The 25,337-nt window shown below is 33.0% G+C and overlaps 3 protein-coding genes across 3 annotated transcripts; 1 reads left to right on the top strand and 2 right to left on the bottom strand.

Moving 5' to 3' along the window:
- Positions 1-618: 618 nt before the first annotated feature.
- Positions 619-4,752, bottom strand: LOC123220696 (LRR receptor-like serine/threonine-protein kinase RGI1). Its single transcript, XM_044643255.1, has 2 exons — positions 1,523-4,752; positions 619-1,290 (listed from the first exon to the last, which is right to left on the bottom strand). Exons 1-2 carry the CDS (start codon positions 4,437-4,439, stop codon positions 779-781), a joined length of 3,429 nt encoding a protein of 1,142 aa, XP_044499190.1. The 5' UTR covers positions 4,440-4,752; the 3' UTR covers positions 619-778.
- A 5,319-nt stretch (positions 4,753-10,071) lies between these two features.
- LOC123219970 (inosine triphosphate pyrophosphatase) lies at positions 10,072-15,056 on the top strand. The gene is made up of 8 exons (XM_044641948.1): positions 10,072-10,268; positions 10,359-10,423; positions 10,516-10,579; positions 10,690-10,699; positions 12,860-12,891; positions 12,979-13,091; positions 14,505-14,581; positions 14,703-15,056. Exons 1-8 carry the CDS (start codon positions 10,136-10,138, stop codon positions 14,821-14,823), a joined length of 615 nt encoding a protein of 204 aa, XP_044497883.1. The 5' UTR covers positions 10,072-10,135; the 3' UTR covers positions 14,824-15,056.
- Positions 15,057-16,367: 1,311 nt separating this feature from the next.
- Positions 16,368-20,541, bottom strand: LOC123220335 (probable pectate lyase 8). Its single transcript, XM_044642525.1, has 6 exons — positions 20,321-20,541; positions 19,856-19,912; positions 19,201-19,272; positions 17,652-18,294; positions 17,318-17,560; positions 16,368-17,225 (listed from the first exon to the last, which is right to left on the bottom strand). The coding sequence occupies exons 1-6, from the start codon at positions 20,422-20,424 to the stop codon at positions 17,001-17,003; spliced, it is 1,344 nt and encodes a 447-aa protein (XP_044498460.1). The 5' UTR covers positions 20,425-20,541; the 3' UTR covers positions 16,368-17,000.
- Positions 20,542-25,337: the final 4,796 nt, after the last annotated feature.

The following is a 25,337-nucleotide window of genomic DNA, read 5'->3' as shown; positions in this document are numbered from 1 at the left end:
AAATTTTAAATTCAGTAGTTAGTTTTATAATTATCATATTAAATTAATTAAAAATTTAACATTAAAATATTATTAAAAAATACTTAAACTTATACCTTTATATATATAGTACCCTTGTTGGCATTTAAAACTACCCATGTGGTTTTTACTTACTGAAGAACCATAAAAAGTGGCAGCAGCCAAACTTCATCATGCAGGCACACCTGAAGGGCATCAGGGACCTGATTCATTAAAGGACCCATCCCATTCCTCTCTCTGCATAAAAATTTGTGTCAATTCAGTCACTATCTTTCACTGTGAGTTATCTTGTCACTAAGCTCTTCATCAACTTTTTACTAGATTCTTTCTATCCTTCCTAAAAATCCTTTCATTTCAAAGATATCCTCTCAGCTTATGACAATCATTTAACACACTTCCCAATTCTTTCCTTCTGCCAATAAGGAAAACCAATTCTATGTCTTAACAAATCAAATTGCTCAATTTGCATGGTCTATGAGACTATGATGACAATGCCAGTGTATGTTGTTTTTCAAGAATTATATGAAGACATAAGATGCAAAAAGCCATCAGAAGCTTGGAAAGTTCTGAAGGAAGTTGAAGCTGTTTGCAATGTACTCAGGACTCCAAAAGCCAAACTTGCAAGTGTTGGCTCTATTTGTTTTTCTGCATTAAGTTATAATAAATAACACCCTTTTTTCTTCTTTACATAACAATAAATAAAATAAAATAAAATAAAAACCAAAAGAGATTTGTAAGAGAATAAACTGGTACTAGATTTTCACTTAAAACTCATTTTGGTACTAGGGGAAGATGAGTAAAGCAGTGAGGAGACAGAGAAGCTTGTGTTATTGCTTTTCAGATGGAAACTCTGTTGTTTCGATGAAGACGGGGCTGGAATTCTGCTTAAGTTTCTATTATCTTGAAAATCAGTTGCTGGTGATCCCTTGAGGAGGACATCAACTTTGGCATACTCCTCTCTTTCATGTTTTATCTCTTTAAGCATTGCAGCCACATCTTTCATAGTCGGTCTCTCATCCGGAGATGAATTTATGCATAGTAAGGCTACGCCTAATGCTTGCATCATTTCATCAATTTCTGCCTCCGGACAAGATAGTAGGCTTGGATCAAGTACTTCTATCCCTCCTCGCTTCTGTCTCACCCAATCCACCACATGGTCACCATCCGGTATTGTTGGATCAATCGGTTGCTTCCCTGTCAAGACTTCGAGCACCACAACACCATAGCTATAAACATCACTCTTCTCTGTGATCTTCATCATGTATCCATATTCTGAACAGACCAGAAAATGTTAGTTTAAGGTAGTTGAAATAGCTTTGAATAAGTTAATTTGAGACTCAAAAAGATCTGACAGGACAGCATATTGAATAGTTTGCAGATTCATATTCAATTGTAGACATTCATTTGAACTATTTGATTATGCAAAACAATAGCTATAAGAATAAGAGTGACAGTATAATAGAATGAGTGAATACCGAACTATTTATATAGAAAAAAGGCTTACCTGGAGCTATATATCCATAAGAGCCGGCTACTGTGTTGGATGAACGTGCAAAATCACCATCATCAACAAGCTTGGCTAGGCCAAAATCAGCAATGTAAGGTTCAAATTCAAGGCCAATGAGAATGTTGTTGGCTTTAATGTCCCTATGAACTATAGGAGGAACACAATCGTGGTGCAAGTATGCCAGGCCTTGAGCTGCCCCAAGCAAAATTTGATACCTAAGTTTCCATTCCAGGGAGTTTCCAGTCCTCTCATGAAGGAGACTGCCCAAGCTCCCGTTAGGCATATAGTCATACATAAGCAATCGAGTGTTTCGGTTCCAACAACAACCCAAGAACCTAACAATATTCTTATGGCGAATTGAGCCAAGTGTTCTTATCTCCGCAGAGAAGGAATCCCGAACTCCACTCTTTTCATCATTACGTCCATTAGTTGCAGCCATGGTTGTTGGCCAGAGTTTCTTCACTGCAATGACTTCACCATTCTCCATATCAGCGCGATATACAACCCCAGAACATCCTTTTCCTATCACATTGGCATCTACTAGGCATCTCAAAACTTGCTCTACTGAGAAATTCAGCTTCTGGAATGGAATGAATTGCCATGGCCAAGAGTCCCCCAACTCAGATTCATCAGCATCTCTAATAGTCCTGCGTGCTCGAATCAATGCAAGTGTCCCCATAATTGCCATTGCCACTGTCAATGTAATGAGCAACGCAATTGCTACTTTAAGTTTCCGCGAGCACCTAGCATCATTTTCATTTCCTGCCAGTCCTGCCCTGCCAACATCACTCAAGAAACACGAATTCCGGCTTGAAGAACAAAGGCCTTCATTTCCTGCTAGTTCAGATGGTGATAACTCTCTAAAGAGCTTTTTGTCAGGGAGATAACCTGTGAAGTTATTGTAAGAGATGTTCAGCAACACAAGATTATCTAGCTCTGCAAGTGCAACCAAATTCCCCATAAGCTTGTTATGTGAAAGGTCTAAGATCGAAAGCTTAGTCAGAGCAGATATCTGAGCCGGAATTGGCCCAGTGAGTCCATTGTAGCTGAGGTTGAGAGCTATTTCAAGGGCTTCCATTTGACCAAGCTCCTCTGGGATGCTACCAGTTAGCCCATTGTCGCTTAGATCAAGCAATTGGAGATTTGAACAGAGGCCAAGAGATGAAGGTATCACTCCAGAGAAGGAGTTCTTGGACAGAATTAGCTTATTCAATGACACAAGGCGCCCCAAGCTTGCTGGAATCTGGCCCCCAAATTGATTAACTGAAACATCCAGGACTTGTAGACCAGATAGTGATGACAATGAGTTAGGCAGGGGACCCTGTAAAGTGTTGTTGCTGATGTCTATCATTTGCAGTTCTGTGCAATCGCCAATCCCATCAGGGACTAACCCAGAAAGGCGGTTGCTTGATAGATCAAGAAAATTTAGTCTCTTGAGACCCCCAATTTCTCGTGGAATCCCACCAGCAATGCGATTATTTCCAAGCCTCAACCGCACAAGAGAGCTGCAATTGCCAATTTCTGTTGGTATAGAACCAGAAATGTCATTGGCAATCAAGAGAAGTTTAGTGAGGTTTTGAAGCTGAAACAAACCAGCAGGAATGACTCCAGTGAGTGAATTGTGAGACAAGTCTAGAGCTTGTAGATGGGTGTAACTAGCCAAACTTGAGGGAATGCTTCCTTCAAGTTGGTTCTGCCAGGCAAAAAATACAGTGAGCTTTGACAGCTTCCCAAGTTCTGGAGGGATCAAACCTGAAATCTGATTTGTATCTAGTTGCAACTGTAAGAGATTTGTAGCATTGGATAGATTGGAAGGTATAGAACCAGACACATTGTTATCACTAATCATAAACTCTTCCAGTTCCAAAAGGCCTCCTAAACTCAATGGTATAGTCCCAGATAGGAAATTTAAAGAGAGATCAATCATCTTTAAGCTACTACAATTACCAATCTCTTCTGGGATAAACCCAGTAAGACTATTTTGCCACAGAAACAACTTTTCAAGCTTCTGAAGTTTACTTATCTCTGGAGGAATTGATCCTGAGAGACTGTTTTCATACAGAAATAAATTTACAAGCTCAGAACAGTTACCTATAGAGGGAGGAATCTCACCAGAGATCATTGTAGTATATATGGACAATGTTTGTAGCTTGCTTAGTTTACCCAGTGAAGCTGGTAAAGAACCTGAAACACTTGTATCAGCCAATCCCAAAACAGTCAAATTGCTGCAATCACCGAGCTCATCTGGAATATTCCCCACAAAGTCCTTGTTCCCTCCAGCTCTAAGCACTTCAAGATTTGATAATTTCCCTAACTCAGGAGGCACATTCCCGCCTAGGCGATTATCAAAAAGCAGTAGATTCCTCATGTTTCTACAGTCACATAAGTCAACCGGGATTTTCCCAGTAAGCTGATTAGAGTTCAAGATCAAGTCTTCAAGGTTCTGTAGCTTGCCAAGACTTGAAGGGATGGAACCCACCAGACTGTTTGAGCTAAAGTCAAGAACTTTAAGTTCAACACAATCACCAATATCAACCGGGATAGTTCCAGTGAGATTAGCATCAGAAATGACAAGTTTACGGAGAGAGCGAAAAGAGGAGATATTGGTTGGTATCGGTAGTTGAAGAGGAACAGACTGCATAGCGATTTCAGTGACAAACCCCCGTGAAGAACAAGTGATGGAGGTCCAGTTGCATGGGTTAGCATCAAGAATGTTCCAGTTGGAGAAAGAAGATAATGGTGGTGAAGCAGAAGAGTGTAGCCATGAAAAGAGAATGGAGGCTTCATGGTTTTGAGATGCAACAGTTAAGAGAGTAGAGAGAATAAGAGCGAAGAAGAAAAAGAAAGGCAAAGAAGAGAGATAATAGAATGAGAAGGAGAAGAAGAAGGACTGCCTCGAGCTGATCATCGACATTTGCCTCAAATTCCAAAGTTTCCTTCTCGGGTTTGCATCATTGAGGTTTTTTGCTGGTTTGCTCTCTTTCTCCGTGCTGCTGAATATATTTCTTGCTTGTTTTGAACTCAAAACTCAAACAACCAGCAACTCGAAAAACAGAAAACACACACTTAAACAAAGTAAAACATTAAACAAAAGTAAAACCAGCGCCTTGAGATCAACAAAAAAACTGAACCTCCCACCTCCACCACCACACCACTCCTTGGATGCCTCTCTCTTAATTTATATATATTTCTTCTTTCTGCACATTTATATTTTTTTAATACAGAGATATCGCTACATGGGTTCACGCGCAGGGACGAAGAGACTCAGCCTCTGCCTTCATTTACACAACTAATTTGTTCAACTATGTTTCTCAGGCAGAAGAAAAAAATGAGCAGAGATTATTTTTATTGCATAAACAGACTCTGAGCTGTTCTCTGTTCCCCATTTTGCTCATTTTGGAAGCTTTCTAGTTTCAGTTACTCTCCTCTCTGGAACCCATTATTGCTTGGCAACTTCTTAATTAGCCTTTAACTTCAAGCTTGTACATATTCCAAATTTTTTCAAGAAATTTTGAGAAAATGGTGAAATATTTGGATCATTTATATACCAAATTAAGAGGTTAACTATCTATGGACATATATGGTTATCATGTGTTATTTTGTTACGTGTTTTGGGCGAACCACAGCTTCCCCATATGAAATAAGAGAAAATACATCCCTGATTACAGAGGAATAAATGTTGTTTATCAGTTACATTACATAGAGTTTGGCCTGTTATGTAACTGAACCAACACTAAAATCTATTGCTAATATGAATCAATCCTGATAGGATTTTACAGAAAAATTTCGCCAGCCATTAATGGTATCACTAATATTAAATTAGTAGATGGGTTTATTTTATTTTCAACCTATAAAATATGATAATAATGCATGCCAGCAAGATATTAGACCATCTCTGAGTGATGCCCTGATTTTGATTTTAATTGGTATTACTGTGTGAATGCAGATTTATGTTTTTCAGAGAGGGTGGTGAAGAAGATGATGGTGGATTGCTGTTTCCGCAAGCCGTGCCTCCCAAGCGTGCTTGGCCTCCTTAAACCTAGTGTAATACAATTTCATTGGCAATGCGTGGAACACGCGCCGCTGAAGGAGGTATGCGTGGCATTTGATTTCGATCAAGGATGGTCGAAAGAAGATAAATAGGCCAATGGTATTTTATTTTTTCCCTTTCTTTTGGGTAATTAATTTCCACTGTGGTTGGATATCCGTAAAATCGCGAGAGGATAGCCGGATTCAAACAACTTTTAATTTGAGTTTTAAGTTTAATAAAAATAATTTAATTTAATTTCGTTTCAAATTTGATTAGTTAAAATTAAAGATAATTTAAATTTGATTCATATAAAAAATAATTTTGCTTAAATTCATTGCTAAAATCTATAATTTCAATTTATCAGTTAAGTTTGTAATTCATTAATAAAACAATATTATTTTAAAAATTATTTGACATAATCCGATTCAAATCAAGTTTGAATCAAATCAAACCATTTCTAAGCTCATGACTCGTGTTGAGTCAAACTTCATCTAATTTGAGTTTAATTTGATTTTAAAAACGAATTAATTCTTTCAATTTAAATTTGAATCAATCTTACTTTTAAGATAAAACTAACTCAACTTAGATCCAATCCTATTTTCCATCCAAGGATTGATGAGATAATAAATTCTCACTTTTTTAATTTAAAAAATCTTAATTTTTCACTCCACATTCGCTTTCTTTAATGAATTTTATTCAGTTTTAAAGTAAATTTATATTTTATGCTTCATTTATAAAATGATAAAATGTCTCATCATTTATTATAATTTTTTATTATCAACACATCTTTAAATTTATTAAATTTACAAAAATATCACTATTATTCTATTATTTTTACTATTAATTGTCAACAATTATTTTTTTAATCACTTTTATTATCGGTTGTCTTTCTCCTATCGTCATTTCTCCCATTATTCTTTTAATTGTTCAATTTCTTAGGGAAATTTTCTAACAAGTCTAGATCTACATTTATTTGAAAATAAAAAATGAGTTGAAGAAAAAAAAAAATGTCATTTATTTAAAAATAAATAAAAAGAGTGGAACCGTGGAAGAAAACCAGGGAAGGGATGTTAATGGAAAATGAACGAGAAGAAGAGAATGATTGTCATTCATTTATTAGAAAGAAATGATTGGGAGAAGATGGGTAATAAGAAATGAGTGAAAGATTAGAGAAATTGATATTTATTAAAATAAATGAGTGGAAGAAGAAGAGGAAAAGGTAATAGGAGATGAGTGAGAGAGAGGAACAGATTAAATTGATATTTATGAGAAATAAATGAATGGAGAAGAAGAGAAAGAGACGATATTAAAAAAATGAAAAAATAGAAATATGTTTATATTGTAATAGGAGAAAATTTATACTTTAAATAATTTTGTATGATTGTTGTTTTTTAAATTTATGTTAAAATAATATTTTTATCTTTTTATGAAAAAAAACAATCAGTTAGCATAAATAATGAAATAAAAATATAATTATTTTAAATTTAAAAAATGAAAATTTATTATCCAAAGTAATTGTAATAACAAGTCAATTGTGTATAAAAAATTGATCTTTGTAGTTATTCAACCAACATACGATCTTTTAAAAATAGGATTTTTTATTCCCTATAACATTTCCTCTATATGACCTTGCTTCACCTCATATATATCCAACAATCCTTGCAGGAAATTTAGTTAGCAAAATTAATGACGACTTCCCTCATTAACTTATCTTGAAAACAAAAAGAAAGTCACCAAAGGTAACATAATCGTTTATTGAAAAGTATATCTCTTTAATTTGATTCACTTCTAATATTAACAGCATTGGACATCAATGCAATGACTAAATGTCAATCCCATGATCATCAAACTCCAACAGGTTTATGTAGACATAAACTCCTTTTAACCAAAATTAAAACTTAGAACTAGAATCCCCATGTAATTTGTCAAATGAGCAAAAAAAGGTTGCATATAGCACTAAATCACTACTCCTCGACCTCTAGAAAAACATTGAAACATATATTGTGGAATAACTTCTTTTGACTACCTATGAGCTTCCCATATCCTTATTATATGCTCGCAAATCATGTACACTCTAAAGCAATAAGATGAATGAAGCCTCTCAACCACAGGAATTCTTTAAAATAAAAGTATTAAACACTTTATATTAAACTTCAAACTCATTTTCAAAAAAAAAAAATTATTAAAGGAGTGATTTTTTATCAAAAATTCTCTAATTTCATCGAGCATTCAAGTTGAATATAAATCAACTTTTGTCGAAACATCTTTTATATATCAAGTAAATTTGTTCAACTTCGTTCTAGTGGCCATATCTATATAACCTACATAATGTTGATTTATTTTGTAGACACTCCCTCAAATAAGACTACTTCAATTAACTACCCAAATAAAGGAGGTAAAGAAGAGTTGAAATTGCATATATACGTAGAGAATGATAATAAGGCAAAGGTGAGAAAATCATGTGGCAAGGAGAGGTCTAAGAAATTAAATGAAGAGTAGTTTTATACTCATAATTTTTATACATAATTTTGTATATAATAACAATGTATTATCATATAATTAAATAATTAAAAATTAAAAATAAAATAATATTTAATTAAATAATAATATATAATTATTTATACACATAATTTTATTACTAAATGAAATAGGTGGATCACACATTCTAAAATCATAAAAGAAACAATTACAAACAAACAAAATAAGGCAAGTGAGAAAACTAATTAATATTGAAGACTTTCGGAGCTTTACACACAACACATCCCTGATTTTGAGGCCATATCACGTGACTTTCAGAAGTATAACTTTTCTAAACACTAATTTCCCCTAGCAAAAACAAGTCCCCTCTTGAATCTATTTATATTTGTTTTGTCTGTCAATGGACAATAAATAATATATAAAATAAAAAGAAATTGTTAAATTATAGTCGAACTTTAGGACTATAAAGGGGACATAAATAAATATTTAATAATATAAAAAAAGGTAAACGGCACAGCTGGGTGCAGTAGAGAGGCCCCTGCTTTGAGGGTGGTGGCCTTGGGAATTTCCCCAATGGAATCTACACCACGTTTTGTTTCTGTCACAAGCCTTTTATTTAATGTTTTGTTTTGAGAGGAGGATTAGATTACAATAACACCTAAGGAGAAAATAATTAACCATATCCTTTCAATAAATGCTTCAAATGGAAGCTTTATTTATAAAGTGATCCAATGTTGAGTCGGGTGGAATGAAAATCGGAAGGCTGTGATCCAATATTCAGACATGACTCTCATTATATGTAAGTCCTAGTGTGTCATTTGCATCATGTTTTACAAGATAAAGGCCCAAGATGGCCGGTCATATAAGCACTTGAAATTGTAGTGGTTATAGAATTTTCCCTTACGAAATGGGCCTGGAATGGACCATGCTCCTTGTATCATGTACAAAATTAAGTATAAAATTATTATAAATAAATTTAAGCAAAATGGTTATATTCCAACCTAGAATTGATGAAACAGTACATTTTCATCTTTTAAATTCAAAAAATCTAATTTTTTACTCATTATCTACTTATCTTAGTAAATTTTGTTAAGTAAAAAAACAAAAAGGTTATTTTGTATAGATTATTTTATTTTATTTTTTTCTCATTTTTGTTTTTATTTTTGCATTTCTCCCTTATTATTTCCATTTTTTATTTTCTCCCTTTTCTTTTTTTTATTTCTCAATCCTTTCAACCTTCTTTGTCACTAGTCATCTCTTTTTAATACACTCTTAATTGGTTTTTCAAAAGTCATATTAACTTCTAACAATGTCAATATTTTTTTTATTATCATTGGTGATTGTGTTTTATCTAAATTTTTTTGTTGTGTCTCAATCAACTAGGATTTATTATTGATAGTGATCATGCATTCCTCGTATCTCTCTTCTCACAGTGCTCTTGTCTTTTTCATATATACTAAAGGTTATTTATCTCTTACTATAGTTGATTTGATTATTTTCTCTTTACTCGTCGAAAAATTTTAGAGTTTACAAATGTAAGTGATAATTTTATAATTTAATTAGGGTTTTATAATTTTCAAATGTCTAACTGATAACTTTATAAATTAATAAAAATATATTAATAATTTGATATTTATATTATACCTATTGAAATTTACATCGATTAATGTGTTATTTATATATTCGTTGTTTTTTCATCAGCCATCTCGCTGTAATGTCACATCAAATCAATTTTTTATTTGAAAATATCTAATTAGTGCTTATAATGTTACTTGTATTAAGAATAGTTTCATCATTTCAACAAAAAATTGGGCAATATGACTTGCCCAAATTTACTTGACAACATCACTAGATTAGTATTCTGATAACGAATGGCTATCATACACCTTTTCTATCGTTATTTTTTTAATTAAAAAATAATAAAATTATGTGTATATATATATTTTATATATAATTTAATATTATAAATATTTAAATTATATTAAAAAAATTGTAAATCTAGTAGAAAAAAAAACAAAAGTACTGTACACATATCGATAATAAATTATTTTTTATATTCTTATAACAGAGGAGGAACTCGCATTCGCTTGATTATAGACCCGATGTCGGCGGCGAGAGCACCAGGAATTGTATTATCACGGCCGGTGACTTTCGTGACCGGGAATGCCAAGAAGCTTGAGGAAGTCAAAGCCATCTTGGGCCAATCCATTCCCTTCCAGTCTCTCAAGCTTGACTGTAACAACGACTCTCTCACTCTATGCATATATTTACTTTTTATCATTTTTGTTGCCCTCTCTCTAATTTATTATAATATTTGTTTGGAAGTACCTGAATTGCAAGGCGAACCTGAGGATATCTCCAAAGAGAAGGCTCGTTTGGCTGCTATTCAGGTACTATAATTTTATACATAACATTAATACCCATTGTTTTTTGTGTACGTAAGACAGTAAAAATTAGATCTTTTTATTGAATGAATGAGCAGGTGAATGGACCGGTGCTGGTGGAAGATACTTGCCTCTGCTTTAATGCCTTAAAGGGTCTTCCCGGTATGTCTTCTTTTTGTCTCATAATTTATGCTCTGTACAAAACCACTTTAGGTCGCAAGCTTTTTAGGCTGTCAAATGACATTCATCTTGTTTTTTTTTTTTCTTTGCAGGGCCTTACATGTAAGTTTGCATTTTATTCTTGTTTTTGTTTGGAGGTGATCTGCTAATGTTACTCTCTATATTCAAGTTTTTGTATTCACTTCATTTGGGAGATTTTGGCATTACTATAGGATCGGAATCATGAAAGTGAAATTATCTAAAAATTGATGAGCAATGGGTTTGATTGATGCTTAAAAACCGTTCCTTACATTTTAGTATAAGATGCAACATACCTTCTCTTTTCTTTTTCACATTTCAAAGTAAAATTCAAATCTTCTGAAAAGTGAAGTTTGGATGCGCAGTTTGAAGTTTGCTAGTCTAAGTTGGCCATTAATATTTTAACCATAAATCTATTTGATTTCAACTCTGCTATTTGTATCTCACTTTTGTCAAGAAAAAATCTGTTTTTAAGGGGAAACTCTCCCCCAACTTTATGAATTCCACAATAAACAAGTAAATTTATTTGCTCTTCTTGTTACTTATAATGTTTCTAAGATAGTGTATTACTGTATTTGTTTGTGTTTATATGAATTAACTCTGCAAAATATTTTGTGCAGTTTTTGTGGTGAATGTTCAACATTTTAAATATAGGTTTCTACCTTTGCATGCTTTAATTCTCTCTCAATTAGTCAAGGTGGATTCATACTATAAAATTTAGAATTTCTTTGGCCTTCTCTACAACTGTACCAGATTAAAGGAAAGCTCTTGTGATTTTTATGTTTTTGTATTGTCAACATTAGAGCATGAACAGTTATCTAATGACTCCATAGCTTACACTATATTGGTGTCCTTGTTATTAGAGAAATGCACAATTGTCCTTGAGCTTAACTATCTGATTGAATACTAGACATGGAAGACATAATGCTTACACTTGCATGGTGACATATTTTTTTAGGGTTTTTGATGGTTAAATTTATCACTGCTATCATTTCTTTGGTCTTAATGTTCTTCCCAGCTATGAAAGCAGGTTTGATTCTTCTGTTTTGTGGCATAAGGTGTAATCTTAACTATTGATTAAATCACAGAACAAAATGGTTGTTTCTTGTGAAATTCCTTATATGATCAATTATTGTGAATTTTTCATCATTTTGCCATTAATTCTCTCCTCTGGTCCTCCAAAGTGCCACAGCAATACAGTAGATGTCTTGGGATTCTTAATAGCAAAAGTTTGAGTAATGATTTGCACTCGCTTTTGCTTATCTTTATACAAAACTTTAATTGAGATTGTAAATGCTGTGAACTTGTAATTCTTTTAGGATGTTCTTTTTTTTCATTATCCAATGTTTGGTGGACCCTAAGAAAAACTGTTCATCTGGTACCCCTGTGTCAGATTGTTCTTGCTGGTAAAAATTACATATTTGTGGAACATAACCATTTCTGAATTTATCTCTACTATTTGGATTTTTTATAAGAATATTTTTCAGTTCATATTTATTCATTAGATCATGACTCTTGTAGTTACATGATCTCAAAGTTTCAACAAGGTTTTAAAAGACTCTAGATTTTATTCCATTTTAAATATGTCATGGTGGCTTAGGTTTAGAAGTTCTAAGTTTCTTAGTTATGCCATGCTTTAAGGAGGTTTTTAGAAAGTTATTTGCAATGCTTGAGTTTTAAGTTGTCTGCGAGACTGCAGTAGGGAATCTGCCTATGTTGTACCTATTTTTGGATATCCTTCTATCCTTTAATTGAGAAGATATCCTTTTCGTCTTTTTTTAGTTGCATTTTTTTCTCCATGCTATAAACTATGATGATAATGAAAGCTTAGAAAACATGTTATCTTGCTACATTATAATTGTCAAATTCTTCTATAATATATATTTCATTTCCTTTGAAGGTTATTCACATATACTTTTCTAATTTATAACCCATAAAACTTTGTTTCATCCAGATATAAAATGAACTGAAACAAAATATAGATAAATCTTTAGTTATTTGTTGTTATTATGAGTTATGCTATTTGTGGATGGCATGTATTGGCTTTGACTGAAGTGCCACTTCCTATGAAGCCAATAAATTAATGTAGAAGGTTAATGTATGGGGAGTGCTATACCCTCTCTTCCTCTATCTTTCTTCCACATGAAATACTTACATCTAGTTCACTCTTTTTTTTCCTTTATATTATTACAGTATTTCTTGGTTTCTTATGTTATTATTTAATGTAATTTTTACATGATACAGCAAGTGGTTCCTGCAGAAGATTGGTCATGAAGGTAGTAACTAGCATTTTTGTTTTCCTTTCTTCCCATATTTATATCAATTCTTCAGTCACTCATCTGTGTGTATTTCACTTGTTCTAGGTCTGAACAACTTGTTGATGGCATATGAAGATAAATCAGCTTATGCGTTGTGTGGATTTGCTTTTGCTCTTGGACCCAATGTTGAGCCTATTACATTCCTAGGAAAAACTCCGGTAAGCCTTTATAACTTTTCTTTTCTTCTGCTGTTTTTAAAGCAACATTTATCTGTGTATCTATATGTACAGATTTTAAGCAAGAGTAATACTTCCTTTTCCTAGTAGTATCCCAAGTGATGTAGTAATTAACATAATAATACCATATCTTTCACTGCTTAATTACTTTTAGGGCTTGTTTGGTACACGGAAGAAGACATTGAATTGGATAAGTTGTGAAATTATAATTCAATACAGCCTTTTTCGTTTTGTTAATGAGGATAAGAAATGCCTCAAGGGAAGAGATTAAACAACATGACATATCCATGACAAATGACAAGATAAACAACTGGAAAATAGCAGTATCGAGAATTTGATTGATACACACACACACACAGAGACCTTTAATAATACAAACTCCTGGGATTGTTAAAGTTAAATTAGGTTTAAAAAAAAAAAATCTTTTTTCCACCATCTTTATGTTCCTCTTCACTATTTGAGTCAAGTGGTAGCTTCTTAAGCTTTGGGCAGTAGAGTACTTTAATTTTCTTTAGATGTGAAAAGGGCAGCACCTTCCCAAAGATGCTCTTCAAATTCTTTAGAGTAATAAATCTAAGAAATTAGAGATTTTGAAAAGGGATTGGATCTAATGTCATCTCAGCAACTTCAACCAATCTTTCAACATTGATAATTTCTTCAATTGCAAGACGAGCCTACATGAAGACATCTGAGGTTTGGAATAAAAACAGTCCATGTCAAATCCCTCAATGAATCGCAAGAAAACATCTTTACTATGCAAAGGTTGTTGAAAACATATGATTCCCATATTTTTTGTACATTCTTAATCTCCTACCACCAACAGTCATTAAAATCTAATATATAAAGATGCTTGAGAGCTGCTAGATCTGAAATATTTAATGCAGTTGACTCATGAAAGCCTTTAAGTAGAAGAGATTTGGTACAACTCGGTAACCTAACTGAGCTTAAAGGTCTTCTAAGAGCATTGTAACTTGTCAAGGTGATGGTCAGCACATTTAAATATTTCAGACAATCCAAAACATCCAATAAAATATTATCCATTAATACAGTTTTGTTCTGTTGTCAAAACAGACAACAGAACAAAATACTGAAAAGGAAGAAATTCAAACCTGAGTTCCTAGGCAGGGAAGCAGTGGCAAAGAGGGCTCAGGTCTTTTAGCTCTAAGGTGAGAACAAAGAAAGCCTGCTAAAAATAGAGTGAATTTCACTCTATTTTGGCTTTTCTTTTTCAATTTAGGGTGAAAAAGAATACTTTCTGTTGTTCGCTCCTGCTAGATAAGCTGAACAAATAATATGGTTATTTTGCAGTAGCTATGCCTGACTTCTGGAATAAGTATTTGGGAATACTGATATTTGCTTTAGTAGCACTAAATGTGATTTATGTTTGATTTCTAGGGGAAGATAGTTCCTCCAAGAGGACCCAATGATTTTGGTTGGGATCCAATCTTTCAACCTGATGGCTACGAGCAGACGTAAGTCAATTCTTCTGCTTTCATTTCTACTGTTTTGTCATTGGTACTAGTGATCCATAATGATAACGCCAAGCTGTAGATATATTTATGTTGGCCATTTTTTTTCCTTCTGTTTTGGTAGCTATGCAGAGATGCCAAAAGAAGAGAAGAACAAGATTTCACATCGCTTCAAGGCTCTTGCTATGGTTAAAACCCACTTTGCTGAAGCTGGATACACATTTCAGATAGACACCTCTACATAAAATTACTGGACTGATAGTCAAAATCACTTCCCTTTAGTATTAAATGTTCTTTAATCCCCCCAATCATCTGTTGTAATTTGGGCGAGAGATAGATGAAAAGGATATCTTCACTGTATCTATTTATTGCTTTGGTTTGTTTGATAAATATGTAATTCCGGAGTGAAAAGTCGGTGGGAAAACCTTGACATTAGTTTTGTAAGCACAATTTGAAGGCTTTATCATTTTTGAACCAAGTTTTTTTTTTTTTTCTAATTCCAATTGGTACGAACCTTTCCTGTTTTTTCTTCAGTATCGTGTTTCCTATCATTCCATCACCCAATCATGGTTTTGAAAACTATTTTTAGAGTTAGATTGGATTAGACCGGGTGGTTTGAACGATTGAGCTGGGTAAAATCGGGTAGCTTCAAGAGAAGATGAGAAAAAGCATTAATATGGGTCACAAAATGAATTCATTTTGAGACATGTCCCAGATTGTTGTTTAAAACATTTGCCAACCACACCAATTCCTTCTTGAAAATCAGATGTCACTTTTTGCTCCAACATTTTAAAGCAAAAACAGCAAATGCTTGGGAAGATTTTAGCTAGGAGATGAAATGAAAATTGGGGTGTCTTGTTTACAGTTAGGAAGTGGCCTAATCTTATCTGACAGTTGGGTATTTATATAGTCTGAGGAAATTCCAGCTAAAGCATGTTCATTCACTTGCAATATTCTGGGTAAAGCCACAGGGATGCAATAAATTTCTGTGTTGACAATATGTTCATTATTTTCAGATTTAATGTTTCTGCATATTCAGAAAGACCATTTGTCAAGATATATTTGCTTATAAAACTTTTGGTTTAGTGAAAAGGATAGAAAGTTTTCGAAGAAAATTTATTGGGGAATGCAGGGGTGAAGTGAGGTGAAAGACCCGGACTGAGCATTCTAGTCCGACTAAACTACTCTGATTGTCAGTTGAACCAATGATGTATTAAATAAATATTATAACAATATTTAATCTAATAAAATTGTAGTACGTTAATATATTATTGATAAACAATTTTGGTTGAGTAATTTATATTAGTAGAATCATATATCGTATTGTGTATCAAATATCGTATCATATTATATAAAATAATTTTTAAAAAATATAATAAAAAATCTAATTTGTAAAAATTATCTCAAACACTTTTAAAAATATAAGATTTTTTATATACATTTCTATTATATCATCATTTTTATAGAAAATATATCAATCCATATTGTTTTTTAGCTGAATCATATTATATTATATTATTAAATATTTATTATAATTCGTAAAATATTTACAACTATATTTTATAATCGTCTACAGAACTAATCTAGGTCACTGTTTTGGAATGGATAACATAAAAAATAAACAAAGCGTTTGGAAAGTAGTCTCCAATGGGCTTTGGCCAGCATCATTCTGGTCATAACCATAAAAGCGTAAAAAGAGAAAAAGGTGATGATTTAGTTTAGTTAGTTAAAAACTTTATATCATGTGGGTGCGTTGATGCGCACATGACATGAAAGAATTACAACTGCAGACATGAAATTGGTAAACATATTAATAATCACAACTCCACAAACCAAAAAGTAAAAGGAAAAAAAAAGTAAAGGAACATCGCTGATATTGTCTATGCATCATCATTTTGTAACAAGGTTTTTCTCATGACTCAACTTTGACATTCAATATTACTATCGGTTGTATGACTGGACACAACAAAATAAAAGAGAAAAACAAAATCATTCAGACCCTATTCACCCGAAAGACCAAAAACAGAAAAAAAGTGTACAGAGACCAAGATTGAGATTGGACACAAATAGAGGCGCAAATGGAGTTAGAAGGAGGGGAGAGTAATAAAAAAAGGGAGAGGGAATAAAAATGAACAACGCTTCCGTACCTGATTCCTGGAATAGTAATGTTTGTTTTTTCAGTTGAAACAGGCCGAGGTTGAGCAAATAAGTGAGGTAGGACAATATAATGACATGTGCAAAAAATGTACACTTGCCAGCATATGTAATGGGAGGTGGTTTCGGTTGAGAAACAATGGACAGAATGGTTGTGGGATGACTGGTGATACGCTATATAGTGGTAAAATTTAAGAAAAAAAGGTAAAAAAATCAAACAACTATTGGTTGGCCATTTGATTTGGCCACTTTAATTAACTGACTAGATCTATGAACACTGTCGGCCTCTGCGGCAGGTCAGTGCTCCAGCACCAGAAGTCATGGAGTCAACCATAGAGGAAGACTTGGCTGACAAGCTTGAGGCGCGAGCATAGCTAAGAGAGGCTTCTCCGCCAGATGGGGTGAAGTAGGCGCCATTCAACAAGAGGTCTCCCTCTGATCTCCAATTCCAGTTCTTCCACTCGCTCGTTGCGGTGTTTACCCTCTTTGTTACCTGTTGAGGCAAAAAGCAAACTGAGTTTGTGATGTTTATTGTAAAGAGAAATGGCAATGGAGTGTAGAGAGACAATACACAAAACAAAATACCTCCTTGGCAAAGGCGTTAGTTGGAGCAGCATATCTGTTGCCCTGGCTGTTAATGGTGGGGTTAGCACTACCACCAATGGCATACATTTCCCAGTGAGTATAGTCATTGTTCACTACATGGAAGTAACCATGTCTACACCTTGGCATCCTCTGAATCAGTCCGTTTCCAAAATGGTTGTAAGCAATTGTAACTTGCATATTTTTGTCTTTAGTATAGGAATCACTGTGGCCCAGCAACATCACCTGCATTATTTTATCACATACAACATGATTTATTAGCCTTTCTGCTAAGTCAAATTATACTGGAATATCAAATAACGCTGCAATTACAAACCTCATTGTGGTGGGTGAAGTGATTATTTGAAATGGTAATGGCAGTAGAACCCATGATAGCATCAATAAGGCCATCAGCACAATTGGAGAGTGAATTGTGATCAACCCATATATGGCTTGCCCCAAAAATTGAAATGCCATCACCATCTGCCATTGTCCTCCAACCATAGTGACTAGGCGAGCTTCTAACCATTGCATTACCAGTGGGTTTGCAATCATGAATATGGAGACCATGAATGATGACATTGGTAATATATTGGATGGTGATACAAGCTCCATTAGCAATGTGTACATTCACTCCGCGACCGTCAATAGTCTTAAAGCTATTCATGATCAACTCCTGTTTCAGTGTGATCACCATGTCCCTCTTGAAGACAATCCAGAGAGGTTTGTCCTGGATCACAGCGTGCCTTAAAGTACCAGGGCGTGGGTTAACAGCATCGTCATCAGACGGGTCAGTGACAACATAGAAACGGCCATTGCGACCGCCAATGGCGTTTCTTCCAAAACCAATGCCACAGTCCGCAAGGCGTTTGCGATTCTTCTGCCAGTTTGGGTCACATCTCCAACAGTCATCAATAGGATTACCTGTCCCACACGAGAAGTACCCCAATTGCCTCCTCTCAGTGCTGTTGCGGATGCTCCTACAATACATCAATTACATTGTTATAATTAGCATCATAAATGTCGTCTGAGATAGTAATTAATTTGAGGCCCCTTGTACAAATCGCAATCAGCTAGAATGTCATTTTCATAAGATAATATACAGTGTACAGTCTTGTGCAGATAGATTGCAACATGACAGATCAGTAGTTCCATTGTGGAATGTGTCGGTGGAAGAGGCAAGACCTCTTTCTAGCTATCTAATTGGCTACAGACGGGCATAACCAATCCTGCTATTAAGATCATGTAATGACAAAACAAGTATTTGTCAATCTGACAATTTATTAGTACGATCTGTGTACCGAATAGAAGCCAAAGAAGTTTCCTCCTTCAGCCACACATGGCACAATTTTGTCGCATGCAATATAAAATGAGAACCCGTATAGTAATATTTTATACGCAAGAAGCAGAGGCAGTGACATTGACTATCAGTTTGGCTCCATCAACCCGTTAATTTCCTTCAGGAGAAAAACAAATTAAGAAGTTATTTATATAACTTTATTTGCGTAGAATTTTATATGTGAAAATAAAGTTGTACCCTTAAGTACTAGACCGTAAAATAGACGGAAAATATTAAATCCCTGAACACGGATCTCTAGGCGGACAGCGCGAAAGGCAGAAGAAGAACGTGGAGGATGATTCCACCATTCTCCTTAGCCAGTGAAAAAAAAAAAACCAAAATGACAAGGGCAATTCGGAGAAATCACAGAATAAAAGAACTTCACGGGGATAAGGCTGGAGTGAATTTTATTGAAATAGCACCAGAAATAGTAAATATTATTGCGAGTTTCAACTCAGCTGAACTAGAGCTACCCATGGCCACCTAACGATTTCCTATTTATTATGAGTAAATTGAGTGAGATTTGTCAGGTAAAGGAGGGACTTACATTTCAACCTCTGCAGCAATTTCCTCTGGGTTATCAACGGCATGCTCATGCGTATCATCATCGTATTCAGTCCTGCAAACAACCAAATTATGTAACACATTTTAAATCCCTATTATATAACTAACAACTACCCATTTACTACCATCGAAATGTATTTATATGTTAAGTCATTCCATCATACATGTTCGGTGATTTAAGGTATTGACACGTGGCATTCCAATGTAGCGAGTTGTAACAAAAGGAACGTTGACAAAAAGGTAAACTGCTCAAGAGAGAGGCATTCTCTGCCAGGCAAACCGTTAGAAAAGCGTTTAAAGGGATATAAACTGCGAGGCAAACCGTCGGGGGGAATTGTTTAATTACTTAAATGGCCTCATATGGAGAAAAAATGGAGGAGAATTGTGTGAGGGTAATTAAGGAAATGCGGGGGAGGGTTTTTAGGTCTGTCACGAAAACAGCGAAGGAATCCCAAGGAACCAACTATTGGCAATAACAAATAACGGAATAAACGATCCAGATCTCAGGATCCAGATCTCAATGGCTGAGATCGTTATTTACTGTTAAGCGGATAAAACAAGGACAAAACCGACGGCTCAGATCGAAATTCAGAAAACGTTCGGATCTGCCTCGGTTTGTCGGTCACTTTAATATTTACCTGGCGACCATTGTTGAGTTGGTTAAGCTCTTCAACTGCTCTGTCTTCTTCACCATCCTATCAAAATAAAAACAAATAAATACATTTAAGCTTGAAAAAGTTAGAAACAATAGAACTGAAGTAGACTGTGAAGGGTCTTTCCATGGAAAGAAAGAGAGCATTGAAACTCTAAAATGCGGCCAATACAGGAAAACAGCCATTAATGGAGTCTTCACATAGCTGTCAATGTTAAGTATAGAAATTCCATTGAATTTTTGAGAATGAAAAGAACATGTAAAAATATTGTAAATTTTTCTCAACATAATGTGGAATATTTTCAGCTGAATCTTGGAATAAAAAAACCAGAGATGTAATGAAATCCGAAAGTTGAGCAATGCAGAAGAATTTTAGCAGTAACAACCGAGAAAAAAATAAAAGAAATGTTTGGTTCTCTAAAAAACAGAGCAGGATAAAGCAGAGAGAAACCTTGAAACAGGGACATTTTCGCTCCGTACAGTCGCCTGAACTCCGAGGAAGAACATCAAAACAACTGCGAAGCAAAGACAAGCACCGCGCTGAGTAACTGCCATTGCAGTGTTTCTTTTTTCTCTCTCTCTAGTTTTCCCTCACTTTCTCACCTTCCAAACACACACTTTATCGACTCCAACAAACAGAGAAGTGAGGAGCAGTATGAGTCAGGTACGAGCTCCAACAAAACGGCCTTTTTATAGACTCCATGGTTAACGGTTACGTAACAAAATTATTAAATAAATAATTCGCCCCAATTAACTAACTGTAGGAGTTGTGTTTTTTTACCATGGTTAGGTGAGGTTAGGTCTTAACCAAACCACACGCTTTTACCCGCTTCCATGACAAGTGCCACGACCCCTATTACCCTTGTAAATTTGATACGCTAAAAATACAGGGGCCATGGATATTTTCCGCTTAAGTTTGGTATTTATGTATTAGATAAAAAATTTAAATACTTATCTATTATTAAATTGTTATTAATTTTTTAATATAAAAATAAGATCGATATTTAATAATATTGTTAAAAAATATATAATTTTATTTTTTTTCCAGTTTTAAAAATTAATATTTAATCACATACTTAAACTTTGAAAAATAACTTCTCCTCAAATCTCTAAGTTTTTTCTTTATCCCTCCCTCCAACCATTGGCCACCAGCATAGCACATTGAATGGAAGACAAAGCATCGTCCAGTGAAGACGACACTCCGTCATTCAAAGATCTAGACAATAAAACATTATTCAAATTTGAATTACTCCGTTTTATTCATCAGTTGTAGGTCCATCATTCGTTGGAGAAAGTAGCCAGATTTCAGGTTTGATATCTTAAGAGAAAAAGTGAATTTTTCAAAACATAATTAAGAGAAAAATATTATTTTTTCAAACCAAAGAGAAAAAATAACATATAATTTTAATTATTTTAATATTATTGATAAAATAATAATTTTATCTTTTAACTCTAATAAAAATTTTATAAGTATATCCTAATAAATTAAAACTTAGATGAATATTTAAACTTTTTACCTGTTACAAATATATATTTGTTTTTTTATCAAAACTTAGTGGGAAATAATCCCTCTCCCATAACTGTAAATTACGGCTGTTATCGTAGTAGCCTTTTATAAATAAACAGGGAAGAACCACAACTGTAAATTAAGCAAATGGTAACAAAAAATAATGTTGAAGAAATAATAATACATTACAGTAAAATTAAATTACAGAGGCAGTAAGAAAGTTGGAAAATGGGGAGAGATATGTCCGTACGGAAGCAGATGTCACGGTTTTCTGCTGATTTTGCGGTAATGGATATAAGTTGCGTGAGTTTTTTGTACAATACAAATACAAAATAAATTAATGGAGGCTGGGTGAAGCCGGTGGTGGGAATATGTTTTTTCCAGGCGCCAATCACGCCCAATGGAGTCGTTTTGACTCCAAATCAACGGGCAGGGTTGATTTAGTTTATTTTTATTTATTTATTTTTGTATAATAAGGAAGACATTAAATTAATAAAATTTTTAATTCAATAATTACTCTTATAATTATTATAATATTAAATAAATAAAACTTTAAATTTAATAACAATCATACTAAGTTGGTTGACAAAACTCAATAAAATTATGGGTGTAGTGTTACTATTATAATAAATAAATTAAAATTTTAATTTAAAAAATTATTAAAGATGATTTAAATCTCTTTTTTTTTATATTTAAAATCTCTTTTTTTGTTATTTCAATTATCATTTATGACAAACTGATTAAGTGATTAAATGACATAAAAAAGAAAATAAAAATTTTGGTTGGGGTGGATGAACTCAATTACATCAATGTTGATTTATAGCTCAAAACCAATCATGTGACTGATGTGAGAGAATTGTTCTAGTCCACCAACTTCATAGAAATGCCAACAGAAATTCAAGATATAGTAACTAAATTTATAATTTTTTTTTTTAAATTTTATCACTTAACCAATTTTGTTAACTTTGGGCGCCTTATTTTAAAATTTAATTGTAATTAAAGGATAATAATTTTATTTAATAGTTACCATGAATAAAGAGAAAAACTAAACATATTTTTTAATATTGCTTGGATGCCACGTAACCCAATTTTGTGGATGGTGGTATTTGAGTCACAAGAAGTTGTATATTTTGGTTTGAATGCAATAGCAATATTTAGTTGAAAATGAGTCAAAATCTAAGTGCAAAATCCTCGTCAAATGTTGGACTAAAATAGAAATGAAGTAATATTTACGAAAATTGTCAAAGCTATACATGTGAGTCATAAAAGCAATGCCATTTGAATATTGTTCAAATTAGGCATGCCATGTTAGACACAACATAAGTTTGAAATTTTCATTACTTTAAACTTATTTATTAGAGATCCATGCTCATAGCTTGTAAATTTAAATGAAATTTAAATTGTTCTAGGCCAAAAAACTTGTTCCTATCTAAAGTATAGTGAAATTTTAAAATATTATCCTTTAACTTTCAAAAATTCAAAGACTCACCTATGAGCTAAATTCTATTATAAATCTTAGTTAGTATTAGGGGTAAAATTATTATTTTAATAATATTATTAAAAATATATAATTTATTATTTCCTCCCCCAAGTTTTAAAAACTCACAAATTTACCCATTCCAACAACTTTTTTCAGGTTTAAAAAATCACATTCCCCCTCCAAACTTAAGTTTTTTTTCACCTCCGATCGTCATCTCAGGTATCAGTGATGTCCCCTTTTCACCTTAAACCATTGCCAACATTGGTGGTCATATTTCTTACCCTTAATCATCATCTAGACAATGTGTCGAAACAAATCATCTGGATGATACGTCTTCTATCATGAGACGATTCTTCTAATGCCAAATAAAGATGAATCGTCTTCGCTTGACATCTTTATCTCTTCGTCAAACAAAAATGATTCATCTTTGTTTGATGAAAACAACCATTGAAGAGAGAAGATCAGCTGACCTTGAAGATGGTAGGAAGATGACCGACGACTGAAGTGAAAATATCGTTACAAGAGAAGAAAAATAAATCTTAGAGGTGAAAAGTTAGTTTTCAAACTTCGAGTGAGGGGAAAATTCTTGGTTTTTAATACCTAAGGGAAAATGTGATAAATTTTTAGTTTTATAATATTTTTATTAAATAATGATTTTACCCTTTATTATAACTGGGATTTTTAATATAAATCAGCTCATGGATGAGTATCTAAGTTTTTAAAAATTATAGGGTGATACTTTGAGATTTCATTATACCTTAGGTGAGCAATGGTCTTTTGGCCATTGTTCTAATTTCATTTTTTTCTTTCAAAATCATCTTTTTTTTTTTTTTTAATAATGAAGAACCTTATGCAAGTTAGCGTGCCCGCATTGAGGCTGACCAATCACATCAAATCAAAATTATATTTTTTTAATGACAAAAAATCTCATCTGAGTTAGTCTACTTACATTAAGGCCAACCAATCAAACTAGGTCTAATTACTGATTTTTTAATAATTAGATTAGATAATTTAAAAATTTTATCTTACTCTAATGTTAGTAATCTTAAATGCAAACCTTCTTAGAGTTGTATAAAAATTTCATAGTTTTTACCGGTCAAACTACTATTTAGATAGTCAAAATCACATTTTATTAGCTTTAGAGGTAAAAGTTACCAATGAAGGGTGGCGGGAAGCAAAAAATTTAAAATTAATGTTGTAAAAGAATTTACGATATTTTTGTTTATTTAAAGGTAAAAAGGTATTTTTAATTTTTAATTATTTTTCGAGCCCTTCGTAGATTAAGTGATTGGTGAATGGGTTTTTGGGGGCAAGAGCCGGAAGGATTATGTTCCGTGGCGCAGGCAACATCAACAAAGCGATTCCAATCATGGCAACTTCTCACGCTTTGTAAACAACATTTTATTTACCGTTTTACCCTCGTTATCACAATGAAGGATCATTGATTATGTGGACCAATCTCTGGCGTGGGTTAGTTTTTTAAGTTAGGAAGTTAAATTTGATCATTAAGTTTTTACATTAGAGAGACGCCTGTCTATGAAGCTTGGGACACACGCAGCAGATAATTGCAAAAGTGAAAGGTAGATTTTGTAGGGCAAGTTTTGTTAACCAAAAATCTGCCCAAATTGACCCCAGTTTTTCGCTTTGGAATGTTCTCTCAATTCATCTTTCACCCAGAGTGATTGCTTCTTTATTTTGAAAATCAATAAAATATTATATATTTATTTTAAATATATAAATAAATATATATTTAATATATATCATTATATAATTAAATATTTTTAAATTATAAATAAAATAACTCTCTTTTATCGTGACAAAATCTTCTTAATATTTATAGGTTATTATTGGCATTTTTTGGTTTCTCAATAATTAAGAGTAAGTTTGTTTTATGAGATTTTTTTGACAATTCACACCCAAAAAGAGAAAATAAAAAAGGATTAATAGTTGTAGTACTTATATAGTAACTCATGAATGGGATTTTTTTAGGAAAGTGGCAAAAAGAGAGTCATAATATATAGAGGAGACAAGTTTGTGATTTTAGTTAAATTACGAAAGACATTGGGAAGAAAAGGCCAAGTAGTGTTATCAAATGTTTCCAACCAATCCGCTACCCAATTAATTTTGAAATCAATAAAATTATATGTATATATTTTTAAGTATTAATCAAATTATATGTATCTATTTTAATTACACATATATATATATATACATATTTTATATATGTTATAATATGATTAAATATGATTAAACGATGTTAAATTAATGATAAAATAATATCCAATCATGTAATGATATATATAAATATATATTTATTTATGTACTTAAAATGGGTACTTATAATATTATTTTTTCAGTTTACAATTCATAACTGGGTTACAAATAATATGTCATCATATAATTTAATAATTTTAAATTAAAAATAAATACATATTCAATCACATAATGATATATTATCTATATATTTAATTATATACTAAA

The sequence above is a fragment of the Mangifera indica genome, chromosome 7 (assembly GCF_011075055.1).
Source record: "Mangifera indica cultivar Alphonso chromosome 7, CATAS_Mindica_2.1, whole genome shotgun sequence".
Classification (NCBI taxonomy): domain Eukaryota; kingdom Viridiplantae; phylum Streptophyta; class Magnoliopsida; order Sapindales; family Anacardiaceae; genus Mangifera; species Mangifera indica.
This window is presented reverse-complemented; position numbering and strand designations above follow the sequence as displayed.